General features: G+C 44.1%; 1 protein-coding gene across 2 annotated transcripts in view; it reads right to left on the reverse strand.

Annotated features, from left to right (window-relative positions):
- The window catches only part of OTUD7A (OTU deubiquitinase 7A), a 224,118-nt gene that overhangs the window by 111,117 nt on the left and 91,562 nt on the right, over positions 1-21,439 (reverse strand). For both annotated transcript variants that reach the window (XM_019504354.1, XM_019504355.1), the window contains exons 4-5: positions 14,912-15,094; positions 11,165-11,383 (exon numbers count right to left, since the gene is read on the reverse strand). In XM_019504354.1, the coding sequence (XP_019359899.1) occupies positions 11,165-11,383; positions 14,912-15,094 (402 nt within the window). The remainder of the gene's footprint in view (positions 1-11,164; positions 11,384-14,911; positions 15,095-21,439) is intronic.

Raw genomic sequence — 21,439 nt, forward strand, 5'->3', positions numbered from 1 at the left:
ACTCATGCCAATCCACATTGCATAGATATTTAGATATGCATCTAAATACATAGAAACACTTAAGACACAATAACCATACGGTGCAATACATTACAGTATTCCAACACACACCACAAAACACTATTACAATAGCTCAAGGTTACTATAAAAGGGGACTTATGTACGCAGGGTTTCAACTTAACTTATAACTACTTATAAATATACACCCATAGGGAATAAAGGAGGGGAGAGAAAAAAGCATAAATGATGGGGAAAAGGGGATTTGACATTTCTAAGTCAAAAAGAAAAAGAAAAACCTGGGGGTTTTGCTACACTTGGGCTAGATTCTTCACATTAAAAGAAGGCCTCATCATTAGGCCTGTGCGAAGCGGGAAGTATTCAATTCATATTTGGATCCAGCCGATTTGGAGGACAGTGATTCAATTAAGTGATTCAAACCACTGTGCCCATTCAATTCGGCCGAATCAGAAATCAGAGATTTGGCCCCGATTCTGAAATTCAGGTCAGCTGGGGAGAGGCAGGCATAGCCAGGTGGCTGCAGGTTCTCTCGCAGCCCCACCAGCTGTGCCTGCCTTTGCCCCAGTGTGGGGAGCCATGGGAGAAGCCTCCATGGCTGCCCTGCCTGGCCCAATCCCTTACCCAGTTCAGTCCAGCCCAGCCTAGCCTCCCGGCACCTTAAAAGCAAACAAAAAAGCCCTGCACTTACTGGCTGTAGCACCAGGGATCAGGGCCTCTGAGGGCTCATGGCAGATCCCCTCCCTGGCAGCACAGGGCAGTGGGAAATTGCCACCCACCTTGGCACCTGCACAGCTGCTGTAGCATCGTGCTGGTGCAGTGCTGCTCGACAGGGCCCCGTGCACTGTCTGAGTGCTGGGGCGGCTCCAGCAGTTGGTCAGCAGGAATGGTCATGGTGGGGGGGCACATGCCCCCCCAAATAAGGCAGCACCAGTTGCCCATGCTTCATTTGTAAAATAAGATTCTGTGATTGATATAAACAATAGCGTTTACAGGGTACATGAAAATAATGCAAACTTTTATACTAAAAAGCAAAATAACACCTGTCATTTCAAGAGGATTCAAAGAAAGAGATTCTGTTCAAGATAGGTGTTAGCAAAGTAATTACATGAGCAATGAAGGGCTCATTCCAACATAGGGGTAAATCTCTGGCTGCTTTGCATTCTTTGGCTGGGATGATATAGTTGGGGACAGTCCCTCTTTGAGCAGGGGGCTGGACTACATAAGCACTTGAGGACCCGTCCAAGCCTAATTTTCTATGATTCTATGAAATGCACTGGACTTGCATATACCGGGTTATTTTTTTCTTAGGAAAATGCAGTACATCTCATCTCTAAGAACACATCACAAACACCACAAAATATTCACATTGTGAACAAAGACCCTTTCAAGAGACCATTGGGAATGAACACCTTTACTATTTGTACAGTGCAAAACAACTACTGGTTCATTCCATGCCTTCATCCCAGGTGTTGATCAAAGTCAGGAGCAAAAGGGTTACTATGATCACAGGACTAAGTGAAATAAATAAGGTTCCTACGCTGCTTTATAAAAGCTCTGATAGGGCCTTTTGTGCCATTAATCAAGTTAATGCTCTAATTAGAGTAAATGTGAGAAGCAGAAAAGATTTGTTTCAATTTTCAAAGAGGGGGTTGGAGGGAAGAATGCTAAGAAGCTGACAAGGTACAATACTATTGTGCAGCATGGTTCTAAGGTAAAAGCAACCAAACTTGGGGTGAATAAAAGAACAGATTCAGGACCAGATTTACAGAATCAGATTTTAGTTTGTATAACATATATGTCATAGGACTTTCCCTAATTTAATTCCTGCTTCAAGTCTAATCATTGTGGTTACCTGAAGCTTTTGGAAAACAGCTAATCTTGATTTAAAACATTTTCAGAGATAGAAAACCTACTCCAAACCCTGTTAAATTATTCCAATGATTAAATACCCTTGTTTTCAAAAATACATATTTTATTTTTGTCTAAATTTGTCTAGTTACAACTTCCAGCAGTTGGATTTTATCTCCTATATTGAAGAACCTTTTTCAATTTCTGTTCCCTTGTAGCTTACTGTTAGGTTGAGATTGGAGACTTATACACTGCTCCTGGAATTACTTCTGCTCACATCAACTTAGAATTGATTCTCTGAGAGGAACAGTACTACCCATCTTCCTAAGAAGCATGATGATAACTCGACAAAAAAATTTTCTGCTTTTATATGGGAGGCCTATGGAAGGGTATTACAGGGCTGATGGAAGAAAACTAGCTCCACTGCTTTTCCCACTCATTGTTTTTAACCAGCAGTACAGGAAACAGGTACATTTTGTTAGTGCAATGGTTCTCAACCTTTTTGAACTTGAGGTACTTCTCACTGGACTTGAGGCACCCCTCCATAGCTTCTGTGAATTGAGTGGCACCCAAGTTCAAAAATTAGTTTTATATATTACAGTGCTTACGTCCTTACACAGGGGCTGAGCAGTAGGAGTGGGAGATCATTCAAGTAGGCATAAACCTGAGCCTGACTTATCTGCTTATCTCCTCACACCTTGTGGCACCCTTCAAAGGATCTGGCACATGGGTGACTGGTGCCTCCTGAGTCTGGGGGGGGGCACCTGAAGAAGCTGCCAGTGGCACTGGGTGTCGGGGCCGGAGCTGGTGAGCTCCTGCAGGTGATGCCAGTGGCAGGGATGAACCTATCAGAGAGGGAATGTCGAGCACCCGCAGACGCCGGTGGGGGCAGTGGGGATGGCCCTGTTGGGGGGAGGGCCTGGCACCCTGGTTGAGAATCAGTGTGTTAGTGGGATGATATGGACAGAGAGAAGAGCAATCTGGTAGAAATCTTCATAACCATTGAATGTTATCATGTATACTCATAAAGGGCATGTTGCAAAAATTCCAAGTGTGGCTGTTGACTAGTTTCTAACCCCAAGCCCGCTACTCGCTTCATTTCTTGCATACAACACACTCCAAAATAAAACACATATCTTCTTCTAAGAAGGCAGAATATAGAATAAAATATTTTTCCAAAGTCATGGTCAACTGTGAGACAAAGTCCTCCTAGAAACAAAGAGTGTTCAGGAAGTATGACATCCCAAGTGACAGTCTGGGTGTGCCAAGAAGTTCTTGCTGCCTCACCCAGACTATCTCCTGGGATGCCACACTTCTTGGACACTCTGGGTGTGCCCTGATGAGCGCATGCGTGGAGTCTGTAGCTGCACATGGCACGTGTGCACCAGTTCACCATGCTGCTAATTTGCAGTGCAGCCATTTTTGTTTTTACACCAGGAGATCCTGGTGTCAAAAAAACTCATTGTTGTAAAAAGTGGTGTGGCACATGTGACAGCAGTGTGCACTGCAGGAAACTGGAGGCTGGCCAACCAGAGCCACACTCTGGCTGCAGATTAGGCTCCGTGCAGCTGGCTCAGCACTGCTGCTGCCTCAGGAGGCCCCCAGGACCTTAGGTAAGACTGCTGGGGCCAGCACAGGTGCTGGTCCCAGCCTCCCCTTACCCATCCTGGGACTATTTGCCATGAGCTGGAGTGTGTGTGTAGGGGCGTGGCCAGGGACAAACAGCAGAAGCACAAATATATGCTGCTGCTATTTGTCCCATGGGAAACACGCCCCCTTCATGTGCACGCTTGTTGGGATGCACTCTATGTTCCCAGGAGAACTTACTCTGTGTCATTCAAAGTTAGGCCTCACAGCCTTGCAAGGGCAGTAGCAAGACTGTTAATTCCTTACTGTGAGTAGTTCTATATATAAGTTCCTATAAAGTTTTTTTCACATCAAAAACCTCATCAAGATACTTTCAGATGCTCACTTGCTGCACAAGCTACAGGGCTGAGCCACCACCTATGGCTGTGAGAGGGTCAACACAGGGCTCCACCCCTGCAGCTTACTGAGCCAGACAAGCTGCAACTATCTTGGTAGGTGCATGCCATGCACAGCGTTCCCAGAAATGCTTCTTTTCCAGTGAAGAAAGCAGCTTCCCTGTTTAAATCCATGCACCCCAATACTGGGTGGGCTGATTTTGAGGGAAAGGTGCATGTAGTATTTAAGAAAATACACTCAATTTGTCTCACCCACTAACTACAACCTCAAAAGACAGAGAATGCACAAAAGTGCATCCAACAGTAGGTTGTAATGTAATTTCTGCATCAGATTATTGTAGTGAAAGCTGCAATGGCAGCTTTATGCTACCTGGGTATTTCTCAGGTAGCCAGTAAAATTGGCTTAATAGCCTTTCTACGCCCCCAGAGCTGGGCAGAGATAATGTAACTCTTGTATACTCAGGCTCTGTGGGTGCCACTTACATTTTTCTAAAAATGTCATGTTTATTAAAATGTAATTATATCCGTTTAAAATCTGAGTCAATGTTTAAATGAACGAATGTATTACTGATAAAGATGTACTTAATTCGTGGTTTATTAAATTGCCTAACATGTTTATTATATATCCAGTATTAACTTTGCATATATTTTTCACAGTTGACTTGAAAATCTGAATCGGTATGAAAAATATCTGTATCTGAAACAAATATGAATGAAAAATAAACATTTAAAATTATTTTTTAAATATATTTTCCTCAGTAGTCCTGGTGTAGGATTTCAGTAGTCCCTGAAGGACTGCTTTTCTGCGTTAAAATTCATTATTATAGGAAACCACAGTGAATGAAAAATATATAATATTCTTTTCTCATATAAAATGCAACAACATTTCAAGATCTATTTTCATGAATTAGTTATTAGCTGGAGACTCACTACTATACAGCTATCTCCTGAGAACTAGGAGCTTAATTGTGTGATTATATCTCATTATACTCTTACACAAATGGTTGTTATGAATCAAAGAAGGACTTGATCCTGTACGGAGAACTGTGCGGGTGCTGTGCTGTGCTTGCTTCCCTTGCACTCCAGGATCATTATCTCTATTAGTGCCCAGCCTTGCTCTAGGTCCTTCTTGTGATGTGCTGTCATTAAAAAGAGGCCTACACTGCTGATGACTTTAAAGGTTGCTATAAATTATTTGTTTATATCTGGAGGGTCCCGTGTGTACCTCTCGACATGGCAATGAAAGTAGTAATTATTATTCTGGAGCTCAAAAGCCCAGGAGGACAATTATGTACTTTGATCACAATGTAGCCTAAGCTGTCAGGAAACTCTATGCATTGAATTACAACACAAAAGATAACCATTTTTTGAGATCAGAGGTGATCTGCAAAATTCCCATAGGTCAGCAGAACAAGATCTTTGTATACCCTGCAGCTGTAGCAAGATTCACAAAACTCTAACCCTAAGTTTTGAAGTAATTATTTATTCTAGTGCTTCTTCTTGCCCATTGTATTAAATTGACACATACACAAGTTTAGTTATCAGCCTGGCTACAGTTTGTTTATAACTTTAAGTCACGAGAGGTGTAATGACTAAGCCTTGTGAAAGGATAAATGTTTTCTAAGACTAACTCAAGTTCCATTTCCACGCCACTATAATGATTTTTGCAGCTAATAACGATAGCCGATTTTTAAGGAGGCATATTGGCTGATACCAATCCGCTTTCTGACACCAGCCCGGCAGTGTGGAGAGCTGCATTCAGCTGGTAAGTCTGATGTGCTGGGAGGGGGGAGGGGAAAGAGAAGGAGCTTGGGTGGGGCAGATCAAGGCCCCCAGTGGTGAGGGAGGAGTGGGGATGGGGCTGGGGCAGAGAAGAGCCTGGCACAGTCCCGGCCCCAGCCTGCCCCGTGCAGATCTGGGGATGCACCCCCACCCCCAGATGAGCGGCGGAAGCCACCTGATGAGCAGGTGAGTGCCGGTTGGGCAGCTCCTGGATGAACAGTGTGCAGCGGCAGGAGCTGCCCCCCCACCTTGGATGAACTATGGCTCTGACCCGTTGCCACCCCGCCCAGGCAGCACTTGCCCCAGTCTCTGCACCAGCCCCGCTCCTCCCTCAGTGCAGGGGCCTGGATCTGCCTCCCTCGTGCCCCTTCCTTCCCCTTTCCCTCCTCCCCCCTTCTCTTTCCACCACACCAGACTTACCAGATGGAGGCAGCTCTCCACACTGCCAGGCTGTGCTTCTTGCCACCTGTGCTGTGCTGCGGCTGTGTGCATGCATGGACCATTTATGAGCCAAATTATTGGCCTGATATGGCCGATTTCCTATACACTAAATTTTCTCTATATCGGTGCTGATCTAATACCAGACTGATGTATTGGTTCACCTCCACTTCTGGGTATAAAATACCTTTCCTCAGGTCCTGGAGGAGTGACAGTTAAAGTGTAATAGCTTCTCCATGTTCCCGAGTACCAGCTTCCCCTCCCCTTCAGAAATTGAGACAAATATACATTTGTCTGTACTCAATTTCACATAAACTTACACCAAATTTCAATGACATCAATGGTTTAGGCATATACAATCATAAAATGTGGATCTAGTTTTCTATCTGGATTTTAAAACAGCCCTCAAAGCCTGTAAAGTATGGATTTGGGTTTCCAGTTCTGGCCTCCCTCTAATTCAGTGATTTTCAGTTAGGGTACTGGGTAACCCTAGGGCAGGGGTCGGCAACCCCTGGCACGCAAGGCCATTTTGCCTGGCATGCTGCGGCCAGCTCTGGTTCCGGGTAGCTGCTGCTAGCAACGGAGCCCAGGCTGCTCCCAGCAGGGCTTGCAGCATCCCAGCTGCCTGCTGGGAGCAGCCCGGGATCCCGGCTGGCAGCAGCTCCCCAGATCCGGGGCCAGCTGCAGCTGAGAGGCTCCAAACAGCTGTGCCAGGCTCCGGCACCAGCTCTGCACTGGTGTGTGCAGGTGCGCCTTGGAGGGGGTGGTGGGGGAGGGGCCTGATGCTGCGCAGCCCTGGTCTCTCCCCCGCTCCCAGCACGGAGGTGATGAGCCTGGCGCAGCTGTTTGGAGCCAGTCCAGGCTCTGGGCAGCTGCAGCAAGCATTGGGCAGAGTGCAAACAGCTCCACTGGGCTGCACAGCTCCAGCATCAGCTTTGTGCTGGCAGTGACTGCATGGGCACCTCGGGATAGACTGGGGGGCAGGGGCTTTGGGTGGGGGGCAAAGGGCACAAGCAGGGCATCCTGCCATGTACCCCTTGCCCTCATCTTGTTTTTCTGCCATGCCAGCACTCCAGCTCCTTCCGAGGTAGGCGTTGTGGTGTTTTTCGGCACTCCGGCCAAAATACCCCTACCCTAGGGTGTAACCAGGTCCTCTCAAGGGTACCTCAATGAGTAGGGAAATCAGTGTGGTATGAGGGGATAAGCTGATAAGTTAAGCTGATAAGTCCATGCTCATGCTTGTCCCTGCCTGGATGATACCCGACACATACTACCTCCCCTCCCTGCAAGGAAGCAAGCATTATAATATACAACTTAATTGAGAAATTGGGTGCCACTCAGTTCACAAAGTTATGGAGGAGTGCCTCGAATCCAATGAAGGGTACCTCAAGTCCAAAAAGTTTAAGAACCACAGCTCTAACCAATAGCTGCATATTACATAAAAACACAGCGGTTTAAAATAAGTCACTATACAGGCTGTCCTTGACTTACATTTCGAGTTGTAAGTGCAAAATGTTGCAATGTTTATAAACTGACACTGTTTCAACTTTCTGATGTCAGTTTCAACTTCACCATGCTTGATCCAACACCACGCCACACCAGCAAACAAGTTCGCTGCGTCACTCATCTCCCTGGAGAACATCTGTCCAAACTTCCTTGGACACTTTCTTTAAGAAAGCAGATGATACTCCTGAAAAACCTGCAGCCAAGACTCCTGAGAAGACTCCAGCCAAGAGCCCTTCAAAAAGTCCAGCAAAGTCACCTCAAAGAAGTCCTTCCAAATCAATATGGTTGCTACTTACAATATAAATATATTAATGTAGCTATATTACTCATCTATAATTAACTGAGCACAAAATTCTGGGTTATTTTTGGTGAAAATAGGGTATTGGGCCTTGGTTCAGGAACCAATCCCCCATTTATAACATTGCTTCCTATGAGAAAATCAGTTCCGAGTTATGACGTTTCAAGTTAAGACGCGGTTTTCAGCAACCAATTGTGTCATAAGTCCGAGGACTGCTTGTATTAAGAACATGTTTAATATATATTATGTTAAATGTCCCATAAAAGAGAATAACCTCAATTTTGACTTAGTATTTCTTTATAGTCATGGCTTTATTCTAAGCAATCTTTCTGCTATACCTCTTAGTGGAATCAATTAATTCCATATTTTAACAGATGGTTTTCTGAACATTTTTAAATGGCAGGCTGCTATGTTCATCACTCTGTAAAACTGAGGGGCAGCAAATCAAGCACGATAGACTTTTTAGTGAAGGGAAGGAAGAAGAAAATGTTACACTAATCATCCATGGAAAAGCACCCTTTAAAATCCTGGGGATAAACCTACCCAAACTGGCAAAAAATATTTCAGAAATGAAAAAGTCTTGTGTGGTTACAGGTAGTGTTGAACTGATGTTGTTGCCATGATGATCCAGGAATATGAGAAGAAGGGTACTATGATTCCAAAAGCTTGTCTAAGTCTCAACCATGCAGTTGATACAATAAAAGATATCACCCACACAAATTTTTGCCTCTCATTGTGTGAGTATATTCACTGATGACAGATTAACATTAGGAAAAAATAAGAGACATTGTTAATTTGATCCTGATATTTCACTTAAGTCAAAGAAAGACTACTGAATAAGAAACTTTCTTATTGTGACCAGTAGAGCAATTTATTCTAAATTTTAACAAAACCAGAGAATGATATCAGGTAGAAGGAGTTTTGAAGAATGAGATGCAGGGACCTCTGACAAAATGCTGGCCCTTGATGTTCATAGCTACAGCTTTAACTTTTGGGGCGTTCACAGCTACAACTCTATCACCCTGCTTTTGGGAATCTGCAAAATGCCACAGACAGACTAGGCAGAAAAAAATGAAAACAACCCCACTTTTGTGAAAATGTGTAAGAGTTGCTTTGTTGTAATAATCAAGCAACATGCACCTGGCACAACTGGAATAAGATTTCTGGTCCTTTCTCTCCAAAAACAAAGCCCTCTGCTACTTGAACAAAAAGAAGATTGTTTTAAATGACAGAAACACCCTTATGTTCTTTCTAATATGTAATTGGCAAACAGAGGGCAAGGCAACGTGCTTGCACACACGTACACTGCTGAGTTCATTCAGGGACTAGGGGTGAGGGACTTGCTCCTTTTCACTTTGGAGGTTGCTGGGGCCAAGCCAAGTAAGGTAGCTCTCAGAGCTCCACAAAGCTCCTAGAAGCACTGTAGCGATGGTGAACTGCTGGAGTGCAGGACTGAGTCCTGCTCACACTTCCTCCAAACTCCATCTGCTCGCTCCATCTGCTAGCCCTCACCCAGAACACTCAGTGCACAGGCAGCTTCAGTGGAGGTGGCAGAGGGCTGCCTCTACACGTGGCAGAAAGGACCTCTCTGTAAGAGGGTATTCAGTAGGGGCCCGCTGCCTCCTCTATGACTCCTCTGCACTAGTTGTGTGGCTGTGCAGTACCATTTCCCTAACTCAAATCTCCTTCTGCCAAAGTTAATAGCAAAAATCTCCTACTGACATCAGTAGGGCAGGAGTCAAAACATACTGCCCAACGAAAGTAGAGGTTCATAATAAGACTCAACAATGTTAATAACTTTTCTTTATTACAACCTGTTTCCTAGCACTGACGTGATGTCGTAGCCATAACACAATACAAGATATCAACCTGAGAAATCCTTGCCTCTAGCACTATAAGTTTCTTTAAATTTATACACCATGTCTGATCAAGGTGTAACTGCAAATTGAGGGGAAACAACAAGAAAAAAGAACATTGGTAAAAGCCAAAACTACCTCAAAGACTGAGTACAAACCCATAACTCAAAGCATGTGGTGGAGTTTCCTTCATACTATAGAGGGAACACTGGATCTTGCCTTAAGACGAAACCCAGCACTTTTCAGACCAAACCAACTTTCCACGCCAATGCTACATGGTAAACAGACAAAATGGAAGTTGGTAGCAACTCTACTGAAAGATAATCATGTTTCCATGAGTATTTTGACTGATAGGCAGCAGGACATGGATATCTGACTATTGCCTCATATTCTCTTGTTTATAAAATGTATAACTTAAAAGTGATACTTTAATTTTTTTGGATTATTTTATCCAGGTTTGAATAAAATTTAACATCTTTTAAAGGTAGGATTAATTTAGTTCCTATATAAAATACCTAGATATTATATAACCCTCTTCATCTCTAAGGGCCAAAACACTTTTCATAGTAAGTAAACTTATTTCCATTTTATAAATGGGGAAACTAAGGCATAAGGATCATAAGTGATGCTAACCTGCTGACATATAGGCCTTGTCCATGCACGTATGGACATTTGGTTCCTTGGGGACAAGAAGCAGTGACACACCCTGTGCAACCGCTACTTGTACCAGAGGGTACATGGGACAGGCATTCGCCAGGGACATGGCAGGTTACCCCAGGTGGGGTAGGGAAGGCTGAAGCCAGCACTGGGCTGGCCCCAGCAGCATTACCTGGGATCCTGGGGTGCTCCTGGGGCTACAGCAGTGGTGATCCTGCTGCTTAGAGCCTGGCCGGCAGCTGGAGTGTGGCTCTAGCCAGCCAGGCTCTGGTTCTGAGCAGCATGCACTGCCCCCACACGCATCATTCTGCTTTTTTTTTTTTTTTTGCATGGTTTTTGCAAACCCCCACCATGCTGCTCCCTTGCAGTGTGGAGAACAGCTGAATGTGCAGTATGTGGTACCACAGACACATCTGTGGTATTACATACCACATGGCTGCACTCATCTGGATGCAGCTATAATGGGATACAGCTCTCTGTCTTTTGCCCTGGCACCAAACCAGCCTCACCTGCCTTAGCAATTGTACAGCTCCCTCACCCTCTTCACCTCTCTCAGTTTCCTTATTTTATTAATCCAGCTTTCTTTAATCACAGTAGAGCCCTAACAGAAATGGAGCAGAGAGCTGAGCATCGTAGTACTAAGAGCGCGCTATTTGCTTTTGCTCTCTTGCATTTATTGCTGAGGCAGGATGTGCCAAGTCCAGTAATGAAGAGTGATTAAAGACTGTCAATCCAAATGGCAGATCACCCAGCTGCTAACATCTAAAGTATTTACCCACCTGCTTGTTCCAAAGCAACCATTGTTGCCTGCTCGATTAAGTCACGTTCAATGAAGCTTCTGAAATCCTCACTGTATACACTAAGATCTGGTAGCTGGAATGTGTAGATGGGCATCTCCAAAGGAAATTGTTCATTGCTGCATTCATTTGCTACATGTGATCGAGCAAGGGAGACTATGGCTGAGCTGGCATGAGAAATACCTCTGGAGAGTCGTTTCTCTGTGAAGAAACCAAACTGATATTACGGAAGGCAAAAGCACAACTAAGCATGTTACAATGTAAAGACAATTATTTCTTCAATTTATTAATAGGCAAGTGAAAGGCAATAGCTGAACTGAAATATAATAACAGAAAGAATGTTTTCCACCCATCTTAGTCTTTCTTATGCTATTTTGTGAGTCAGTAAAGCTCAACCCTGACGTGCCTCTATTCGTTTCATTTGAGGAATTATTATTCTTGTTTATTTCTACTGTTCTGGGCACTTCCAAGCACAAAAGAATGCACAGTCCCTGCCCTCGAGTCTTAGCCACTGAAGATGAATTTGGTTGTGATTCGTTTCTTGCTGGACAAACTAATATTTTAAGTAATGATTTGTGAATGAAGTATTTCTATAAACTGGTTTGAGAGAGAACATGTGTTCCTTAAGACTTATTTGAAGGAATATTTACAGAAGACAGATCATAACTATTAAATATTTCATGCTCTGAAGTTAGGTTAACTTTTTATGGGTCAAATGAAATCTAGAATATAACTATCCCCTCACATTACTATGTTTTAATTTCAAAAACTCAACTCAGAAGTAATCTCAGTACCATTGTTCAGATTTAAAGACAGGTTCTTTCTAGAAATCTTGATGCAAGTAATAATGCACATCTAGCATGTCTATTTTTTTTCACCAGAGTACATTATTTTATCAAAAGCAAAAACCCTTTTAGAGACAAAGAGAAGATAACTAAAAACACTAAGGCTAGGTACAGACATTCAAAAAGCCCGAGATGGAATTTATCTAAGTGACATGGTTTTCTTTAAGCAGTGTAGTTTAGATTCATAGCAAACAGATCACATATTTGCCCTTTAGTGGGGGGGAGGGGTGCAAAACTATACCAAAACTTAGCCATTTTTAAACAAGTTTGTGTGTTCTGAACTTCTGTTTTGTTACAAGTATAGACCAGGTTTGTGTGCTAAACTTTTGTTCTGTTACAGTATAGACCAGTTTCCAATCACAACTACTGGTAGAAATGTAATGTCTGTACCTGGCTTAAAACCAAAAGCTTTAATTATTAGCACACTTTATTAGTCTTAGGGAAGACTTGGATGTCAGTATTGACAGGTCAGTGAACATTATTTTCTCAAGGTGCAGTGAAATGATCAGTAAAACAGGACTTCAAAACGTACAGAAAATGGGATAGAAAGCAATACTAAAAATACTATTATAATAATTCCATACTCAGGTAACACCTTCACTGACTGTTCTTGAAACATTATCTCCCGAATAATAGAAATAGAGCAAGTCAAAAGACTAGGGGGGAAAAAATTAAAAATCTGAAGCGCAGAGACATTTGTATGAAGAGATGCTGAAAACACAGTGTCCCTTTACAGAGGAACTGAATAAAAGAAACATGATAGAATTAACAAAAAATGAGAAATGGATGAGGGGAAAGAAAGTCAATATCACACATTGATTTAGCCCTACCAATACTTGGATAAGGAGTTATTGGATCAGATAAAATGATTAAAATGTTTAAAAAAAAAAAGAAAAACAGAAAGTAAAGAAACTCTGAAACTCAGCAATAAAATATCAGAGACCAGGAGCTGGCAAGAAAAAAAAAAGTAAAGCAAGTGGGTACCATTATGGGTACCATAAATAATCTCTCTCCCCCTCTCTTGCACGTGCACACACACATTTATGCATGCACATGCACACACACACACAGGCTATTCCAGAGAAACTTTGAACTCCTGTGTCATTTTATAAGCAAATGAAAAGGCAGATAGCAAAAGCAGTAACAAAAAGGGCAAAGGGGAAATGGAAGCAGAATAAAGAAACAGCTCTGAAGTGGATTTTTTACTTTTTAATGGTCAAGTTTCTAACTGTGTGTTACTGCCTGGTATACTAAGCAATACTTAATATTCTTTTAACAATATCTCTTAAATTAGCCATGCACTTTTGCATTGTTCTGAGCTGTTACTCATTGCTTTCTTTCATTACTGGATACAAATAAATTTGTGAAAATGTGTGCAAAACACAAGCATCTTGAATCACGTGTGGGCAGGAAAAAATGTATGGGCTCCCAAAAAATGAAGCCTGTGGACTCCAACACTATTACTCCTGATAGAAAAAAAAAATGACTATAGAAAGAATTCTTAAAAATGCACAATGCAAGTGCTTCCTATTTGTCAAATATGCTATTTTACTTTTCAGTATTTGTTGTTCTGGGTGATGTAAATATAATTGAGAGAGAGGTAACCGATTAACAGCACTCTGGCTCCATGATAAGGGAATTGGAAATGGATTATGACAAGGCATTTCCTAGGGAACAGAGTGGGAGCTACTAATACTTGCAATAGCAAGAAGATAACTCCCTCTTATCCACTTTCATACCCTTCATTCAAGAGGAGGGTAATATTATTGTAGCAACAGAAGTTTGGCCTGGTAATTGACACAGCCCTATATCAAATGGCACAGATTATGAAGGACGGGTCACTTGCACCGGAAGAATTACTGCCCAAGAGTTCCTTAATAAAGTTTTGTCCCAGTCAACCCATATTTCTGTTGTCTGGCTTTTCTTTTTGTTGGCCAAGACAATTATTGAGAAAATAAAAGGACACTTTCTCTTCCTATACCCTTCCCTCACAAGAAGGCAGTATTACACCAGAACTCCTTGAGGCAGTTCCTCAGCTAGCAGGAATTGTGATTGCTGTTGTAGAAGCCAACTGAACTCTGACAATTTACATTAGCTGAGGATCTGTTCTCCAATCCTTTGTGACCAAGCATGAGCTACACCTGGATGGATTCCATGGACACAAATTTCTGCTACACATCAGTGAGAGAGAGAGGTCTAGTTACATTTTTACATGAGAAGCTGGCAGGCTTTAGATTTACTTTTATGTAAATCTCAACTGTCTACTGAATTCAAGTAGAAGATACCTGTTGCAATAGCTACAGCAATATGAATACAAAAAGAAAAATCTTAAAGCTGATCACATAATGGAAATGAACTGATATGACTGCTAACTGTTCCCTTTCCTTCCTTTCTATTTTTAAGGCTGCTTTATTCAAAATACAAATACAATATCAGTTATTTTTTTGTATGGAACTGTAATAGAAAATAAGACATTCCCATGATAAAAGTTATTCAACAGATGCCCCTGCTACTGCCACCTTTGTCATTTAATAAAGATTTAAAAAAAGGCAATGACTACAAATTATGGACCATTCTTTGGTCCCACGTATCAAAGGAAATGAAAGAGAAGAATGCTGTATGACTCCTCTAATCTATGCACTCCATGGCTAATATTAGACAGTCTCTAAACTTGAATGCTTTAATGACACATTAAAAATCTATGAAAAGAGGCAAAGGTCAACAGAACTGAAAATTAGTGACTACAGGGTCCAACCTAGCACCTCTGGAAATCCAAATACTCTGGTATAATTTACATGGTGACAGACAGTAGTAGCTCCTACTCCCTGCTTTGCTTGTCTAGAAAGCTGTTTATCGATGTAGTCCATTACACAGCTGCAGTTACCTTGAGCAATGTCATCCTGTCTCTGTAGACATGGTCGTTCAACTTTGTTCACCTGTTGGGGCTGCTCTCTCTCCTGCTGTTTGTAGTACTTCCCTTCATTAAACACCTGCGGCAGGCTGGCTGTGTGTACCTGTCGAAGCTGCTCATAGTCATTCAAAGCAGCAGTCAAATCCCAGTTTTTGCCTGCCAAAAAAAATGATATATTTTGTTTACTTCTGTCTGGTAACACTAAAATCCAGCTACTGGTTTCATTGTATGGCCATAGGACTCACTTTAAAATGAAAACAAGTCTATAAGCAAAATGTTAGCAAGCAGATATATTATATATATATTTAAATCAATTAAAAAAAAAAAAAACCAACAAAAATTGGGGAACTAGCAAGTCAGGTACACTTCAGAGATACTTAAGATATGCAGATAGACATACCTTTGCATTAACAGCTACCTTAGGTTGTAATCGTTTTCTTTATGATACCTAGGAACAGCCTAATCCTGCAAATTACTACCCTCGTTTCCTTACGTGAATTACCTTACTTGGGTTGATTTAGGCCACGTACAGACTTTCAGTTTCTCCTAGGAGAGTTATGCTATCCCAGAAGAAATCACAGGCATACAAAAGTTCAGGATTTCACTCCCAGAGTAAAAATGGTTGCTCCAGGAGAATGACCATCTTAGAGAGGAACACCAAAATTACCTCCTCTTCCTGCCACAGGAATCTTTGTCACATCAGGAATAGCCCATAGGGGTGTGCAAAACAGGCCATATTTGATTTGCATTCAGTCCAAATCAGGGACAGTGATTTGATTCATTGATCTGGATCACTATCCCAATTTGATTCAGCCAAATCCGAATCTGAAGATTCGATGCCGATTCGGAGAATCGGCGCTTCGGCCATAGACATAACTTTAAATGTTTTTTTCTACATACCTCAAGGTACCAAGCGCAGCTTGTGAACGTTGTGATGCTGGGATGGATGGAATGTCCCACAGGAGTGCAGGGGGCCCCCTTGTGTGCTCACCAGCAAACCCAGAGGTGGACCGGAGAGTGCACGGAGGGGATCCCTGTGCCCTCCAACTCCCAGACCCAAGAGATTTCAGTTGCCGAGTCAGGGCACTGAGCTGGTCCACTTTTGGGTCTGCTGCTGAGTGTGCTGGGGAGCCCCCCGCGCTCCTGTGGGACACTCCAACCACCCCAGCACTGCAGCATTCACAAGCCACCTGGTACCCTGAAGCATGTTGAAAAAACATTTAAGGCTGTATCTACGTCCGAATTGCTGAATCGATTCAGAGGGTTCCGATTCAATTCAGAGAGATTCAAGGGTCTCCCGATTTGATCTGGATTTGTAGATTCGGCCACTGAATCGGGCCAAATCTCTGCCAAATCAAAATCAGGGACTGAAGCTTTGCCTAGCCCTAAAAGCCCAGTGCTGCCTAGGAACCAGCAAGTTCTTAGTAGTGTATCTGGAGGGCAATGGGCCAAGTTGAATGGCAGCCCGCCTCCCCCCCCAACCTCCAGCAAGCATTTTTGCCATGGCAGGCATAGCCCTGCACCTAAATGTACCTGGGCAGGAAGGAGGAGTGAAAAGGACACCAGGACCAGCTCTCAGGAAACCCATGCTACAGGGCTGCTGCAGCTGGTATGCAGTGAGCCAGTGCCCCAGTGGCAGCAACTGGAGCCTGTACTGCTACAGCAACTGCCACCACAGTAGCAGCTGCCAATTTAGTGAAGAGAGCAGGAACAGGTAAGGCTCCACCCACCTCCTACTCACCCCTACTCTCCAATGAGCTGCACATTCCTGTCCCCTTGGACACTGAGGAGCTCACTGTGTCCTTGGCAGCAAACATTTTAATTATCAACCATATAATAAAAATATTTAAGCAAAACCAGTGTTGCCAGATGCTTAAAAAGATGACAATAGAACGAAGTTAGGAATAAAAGAGCAAGTCCCTGCACAGAGGAGACAACAAGCAAACTGTACCAGTCCAAAGGAATTGTATTTGTTAATCTGAATAAGATCTAGCAGGCAGAACCAGTGGCATGTGTCGCATATGCCTTAAGTTATATGGTATAACATTCACATATGGCAAACAGCTACATTAAACCATAACAAGGTCTAATGGGGCCAAAGAGGTGTCCATGCCAAAAAGAAAACACGGTAATTAATCATGTACAACCTTTAAATGTATAGTGCTTCTTGAAATTTCAAAGGCTTTCCAAATATCAGCCTAAACTGTATTCTTAGCATACCACTGACTCCTGGGGTGAATCGCCACTTCACCCAAAGATATGAATGCATCACGTGGCTTAGCTTTAATAAAATCAGCATGGGCAACAAGATGCAATAACTTGTTGGAGTTATTGTGATGGAGCAGCTTTACTGGAAGTGGGCCAGGCATACTCAAAGAGGACCACCTGAGCCCAAGGGGTGTAAGACCCCAGGCCCTGTGGACAGGGTGGACTGGAGGCCAGGCATGCTTAGTAAGAGAAGCACCTGAGCCTGTAGGGGTGGAAGACCCCAAGATCTAGTGTAGGGGCAGACTAGTAGCCGGAGAGAGGGGTGTAGTGGCCCAGTGAGGGGCTAGGGGCGAAGTAGACCCATAGTTGAATTAGCGCCCAGTCCTGTTCAGATGAGGGCTGCAGGAGAGGCCCAAAAGGCTGCACCAGGGCTGGCCAAGGCGTGAAGGGCAAAACCTGATGGCCCTATGGGGTCACTCAAGGGAGCAGGGTAGGATGAATGTGGTCCCAGATAGGGTGGTGTGATAGAGGCCCTGTGAGAGAGGGTGGAGCGCAAGAGGCCCCAGTGAGGGGGGGGTGGGGTGTGTGTGGCCCGTGAGGGCAGCGTGTGCCCAGTTTGGCCCAGCCTTGAACCGGAAATTTAACACACAGTGTGACATCTGTGAGGCATGGGACACATGTAAGGGAAGGTCGAAGTGTGTATGTATTGCCCATTACAGAAGGACGCTCAAACAGCAGCTTCCCATCTGATTAATATCCTAGTTACTTACAACAAGGTGGGGCAGTAAAGTGAGGTGGGCAGTTTGCCCATAGACTGGAGGCAGGCCGATATTGAGATCAGGCCTGGGAGCTTGCCCGTCACACCTATACTTCTGTGAATGACATGCCTAGTATCAGCAGTCTGGTTTTGGAGTTCCCCAGAACCTTCTTATTATGCCAATTGCACTTAAAATCCATGAAACCGTTTTTTCACCATTATAGTTACCCATGCTAGTTAGACGAGTCTGCCTGTTCATGCTGAACTCACACCATCATTTTCTTGTGTAGACCCTCTTTGGATAATGTTATCAAAGATTTAGAAAAAAGGAAAGCAAGGATTTAGGGAAAAGGAAGGTTGATGAGATCCATTTTCTAGAACTTTTTAAAAAAAGTTCTAGAATCATTATCAGATGCAAGATAAAGAGCCCTGATTCCCAATTCTATTTTCCATCCATTAAACTAAAGTATATCTGTTACTTGATCTTGAAATTAAAGGTTTCCTGTTACCCATGGTCAAAAGCACTCCAAGTTTTTGAGTGTATACCCTCATCAGTACATGAGAGAACTGATGCCTGCATGTACTGTAGGATTCATAGATGTAGGGTCGGAAGAGACCTTGTAGATCTTCTAGTCTGACCCCCTGCACTGGGCAGGACAAAAAACTGGGCTCAAATGACCTCAGCCAGGTAAACATCAAGCCTCCTCTTAAAGACGCCCAGGGTAGGAGCCAGCACCACTTCTCTTGGAAGTTGGTTCCAGATACTAACCACCCTGACTGTGAAGTAGTGCCTTCTAATGTCTAGTCTAAACCTACTCTCTAGCAACTTATGGCCATTATTCCTTGTTAGTCTGGGCGGTGCTCAGGGGAACAAGGTCTCTCCCACACCCCGCTGGTCCCCCCTACTAAGTTTATAGCTGGCCACCAGGTCCCCCCTCAGACTTCTCTTGCGAAGGCTGAACAGGTTAAGGTCCCGTAGCCTCTCCTCATAGGGTCTGCCCTGCTATCCCCAGATCATGCGAGTGGCCCTCCTCCTTTGGGCTCTCTCAATGCTGTCCACGTCCCTCCTGAAGTCCGGCGCCCAGAATTGGATGCAGTACTCCAGCTGCGGCCTGACCAGTGTCGCACAGAGGGGGAGGATCACCTCCTTGGCCCTGCTTGTGATGCATCTGTGGATGCACAACAAGGTACGGTTAGCCCTACTGACCGTGTCCTCGCATTGTCGGCCCATGTTCATCTTGGAGCCAATAATGTCTCCAAGATCTCTTTCTGCCACCCTGCTTTCGAGAAGGGAGTTCCCCAGCCTATAGGTATGCTGCTGGTTCCTACTGCCCAAGTGCAGCACCCTGCACTTGTCAGTATTGAACCCCATCCAATTTTCATTTGCCCACCCCTGTAACCTGTCCAGGTCCTGCTGTAATCTGTCCTTCCCTTCTAGCGTGCCCACCTCACCCCACATCTTGGTATCATCTGTGAATTTAAACTGGCTGCTCTTCACCCCATCATCCAAGTCGCTAATAAAGAAATTTAACAGTGCAGGCCCAAGAACCAAGCCCTGGGTGACCCCACTGCCCACTTCCCTCCAGGTCAAAAATGACTCATCCACCACCACTCTGAGTATGACCCCTCACCAATTTGAAATCCATCTAACTGTGTAAGCATCAATGCCAGAGTTGCCTAGCTTTTTAATGAGAATGGGATGGGAAACAGTGTCAAAGGCCTTCCTGAAGTCTAGAAAGACTATATCCACTGCAACACCTGCGTCCAGTAATGTTGCGACCTGATCATAGAAGGCAATCAGGTTGGTCCGACAGGACCTGCCCCTAATGAAAATATGCTGGTTGCTCTTGAGCATCATCCCCGCTGCTGGCCCATCACAGATGTGCTCCTTGATAATCTTCTCAAAGAGCTTCCCCAAGATTGAAGTAAGACTAACGGGCCTATAGTTGCCTGGGTCCTCTCTCTTCCCTTTTTTAAAGATGGGAACCACATTGGACCTCTTCCAGTTGTCCAGCACCTGGCCAGAGCACCACAAGTGCTCATAAAGCCGTGCCAGGGGCCCCGCAATAACCCCTGCCAATTCCCTCAACACCCTGGGGTGGAGAGCATCTGGACCAGCCGCTCCAGAAGTTCTCTAACCCAGTCCTCCTGACACTAGGCTTGGCAGAGTTTCTCTTGAGTCCATCCTGAATCTCGGTAGGGGAGTCCCAGTCCCTGCACAAGAAAATAGAGGCAAAGAAATTGTTAAAGAGGTCTGGTTTCTCCTCTGGTGTGACCACCAGATTGCCAAGCATATCCTGCAGGGGCCCCACAATAGCCAGGGCCTTCTTCATTCTCCCTATGTATTTAAAAAAGGACTTTTTTATCCTTGATGCTAGCCCTAGTTCCGTATCTGCCTTAGCTTTCCTAACAGCTACTCTACAGACCCAAGCGGTGGAGGTATACTCATCTTTGGTGATAGCCCCTCCCTTCCACTGGGTGTACACCTCCTTTTTAGGCAATCAGGCATTCACGAATGCCCTTGGTGAGCCAGGGGGGCTTTTGGGCACTCTTTCCCCTCTTGCTTCTTGTTGGAATTGTCACCCCTTGGGCTCTGAGTATCGTCTCCTTAAGGAACGACCACTCATTTTGGGCACCCAGTTCCCCTACTCTCCAGGATCCTAGTGCCTCCCCCCACTAATCTCCTCAGCTCATTGAAGTCGGCCCTCTTAAAGTCTACGGCTACTTCCTTGCTGCAGGGCCTTGACACCCTGCGGTGGATGGTGAATTCCAGCAACTGATGAGCACTATCGCCCAGGTGGTCAAGGACCTGGAGTCCCCTCACCAGGTTGTCACCTGTGGCCAGGACCAGGTCCAGCAGGGCATTCCCCCTGGTAGGACTGTGCACCTCTTGGGTTAAGTGGATGATCTTTTGGGCAGAGCTGCATACAGTGTTGCTAAAGTCACACATCAAAATATCATGCAACTGCCTTAAAATTCAGGAGAACTTTAAAAATGGTGGACCCTTCTTATTTGTCATATGGCTTAGGAAGCTGAGAAGATTCACATGGACCATGCAATCAAGCTCTTCTGAAAAACTGATATTCTCATATAATCACATGGCTGCAGGAACTGGGCTATAAGGCAAATATTAACTATCACAGATTCTAACACAGGGGACAAAAATAATTTCTCAGAGAACAACTGGGCTAATATGATTTTTACAGAAATTAATGTAACCTGGCAGTGATAGGCTACATTTATGGAGTGTCATTTATCTTCAAGAACCTCAAAGCTGTGGCTACACTGACAGATTTGCCCAAGGAAGAACTTCAGGAATGATGCATGTATAAGGGAACATTTGGTTCACTGCTGAACCCCCAGAAGTAGATGCATTAACAGGGTGCTGCAGTAGCATGCAACTGTTAGAACTGTAAGACAAACTATTTATTAAACAGTAGGATTGTGCGTGTATCAAATAGGAAATAAACATAGGTCCTAGAATTTGGCCCAGGATACTAATGCCATCTTTGGACAGGAAACTAACCCCCCCCCCC

The sequence above is a fragment of the Gavialis gangeticus genome, unplaced genomic scaffold (assembly GCF_001723915.1).
Source record: "Gavialis gangeticus isolate Ggan-Ray unplaced genomic scaffold, GavGan_comp1, whole genome shotgun sequence".
Taxonomy (NCBI): Eukaryota; Metazoa; Chordata; order Crocodylia; family Gavialidae; genus Gavialis; species Gavialis gangeticus.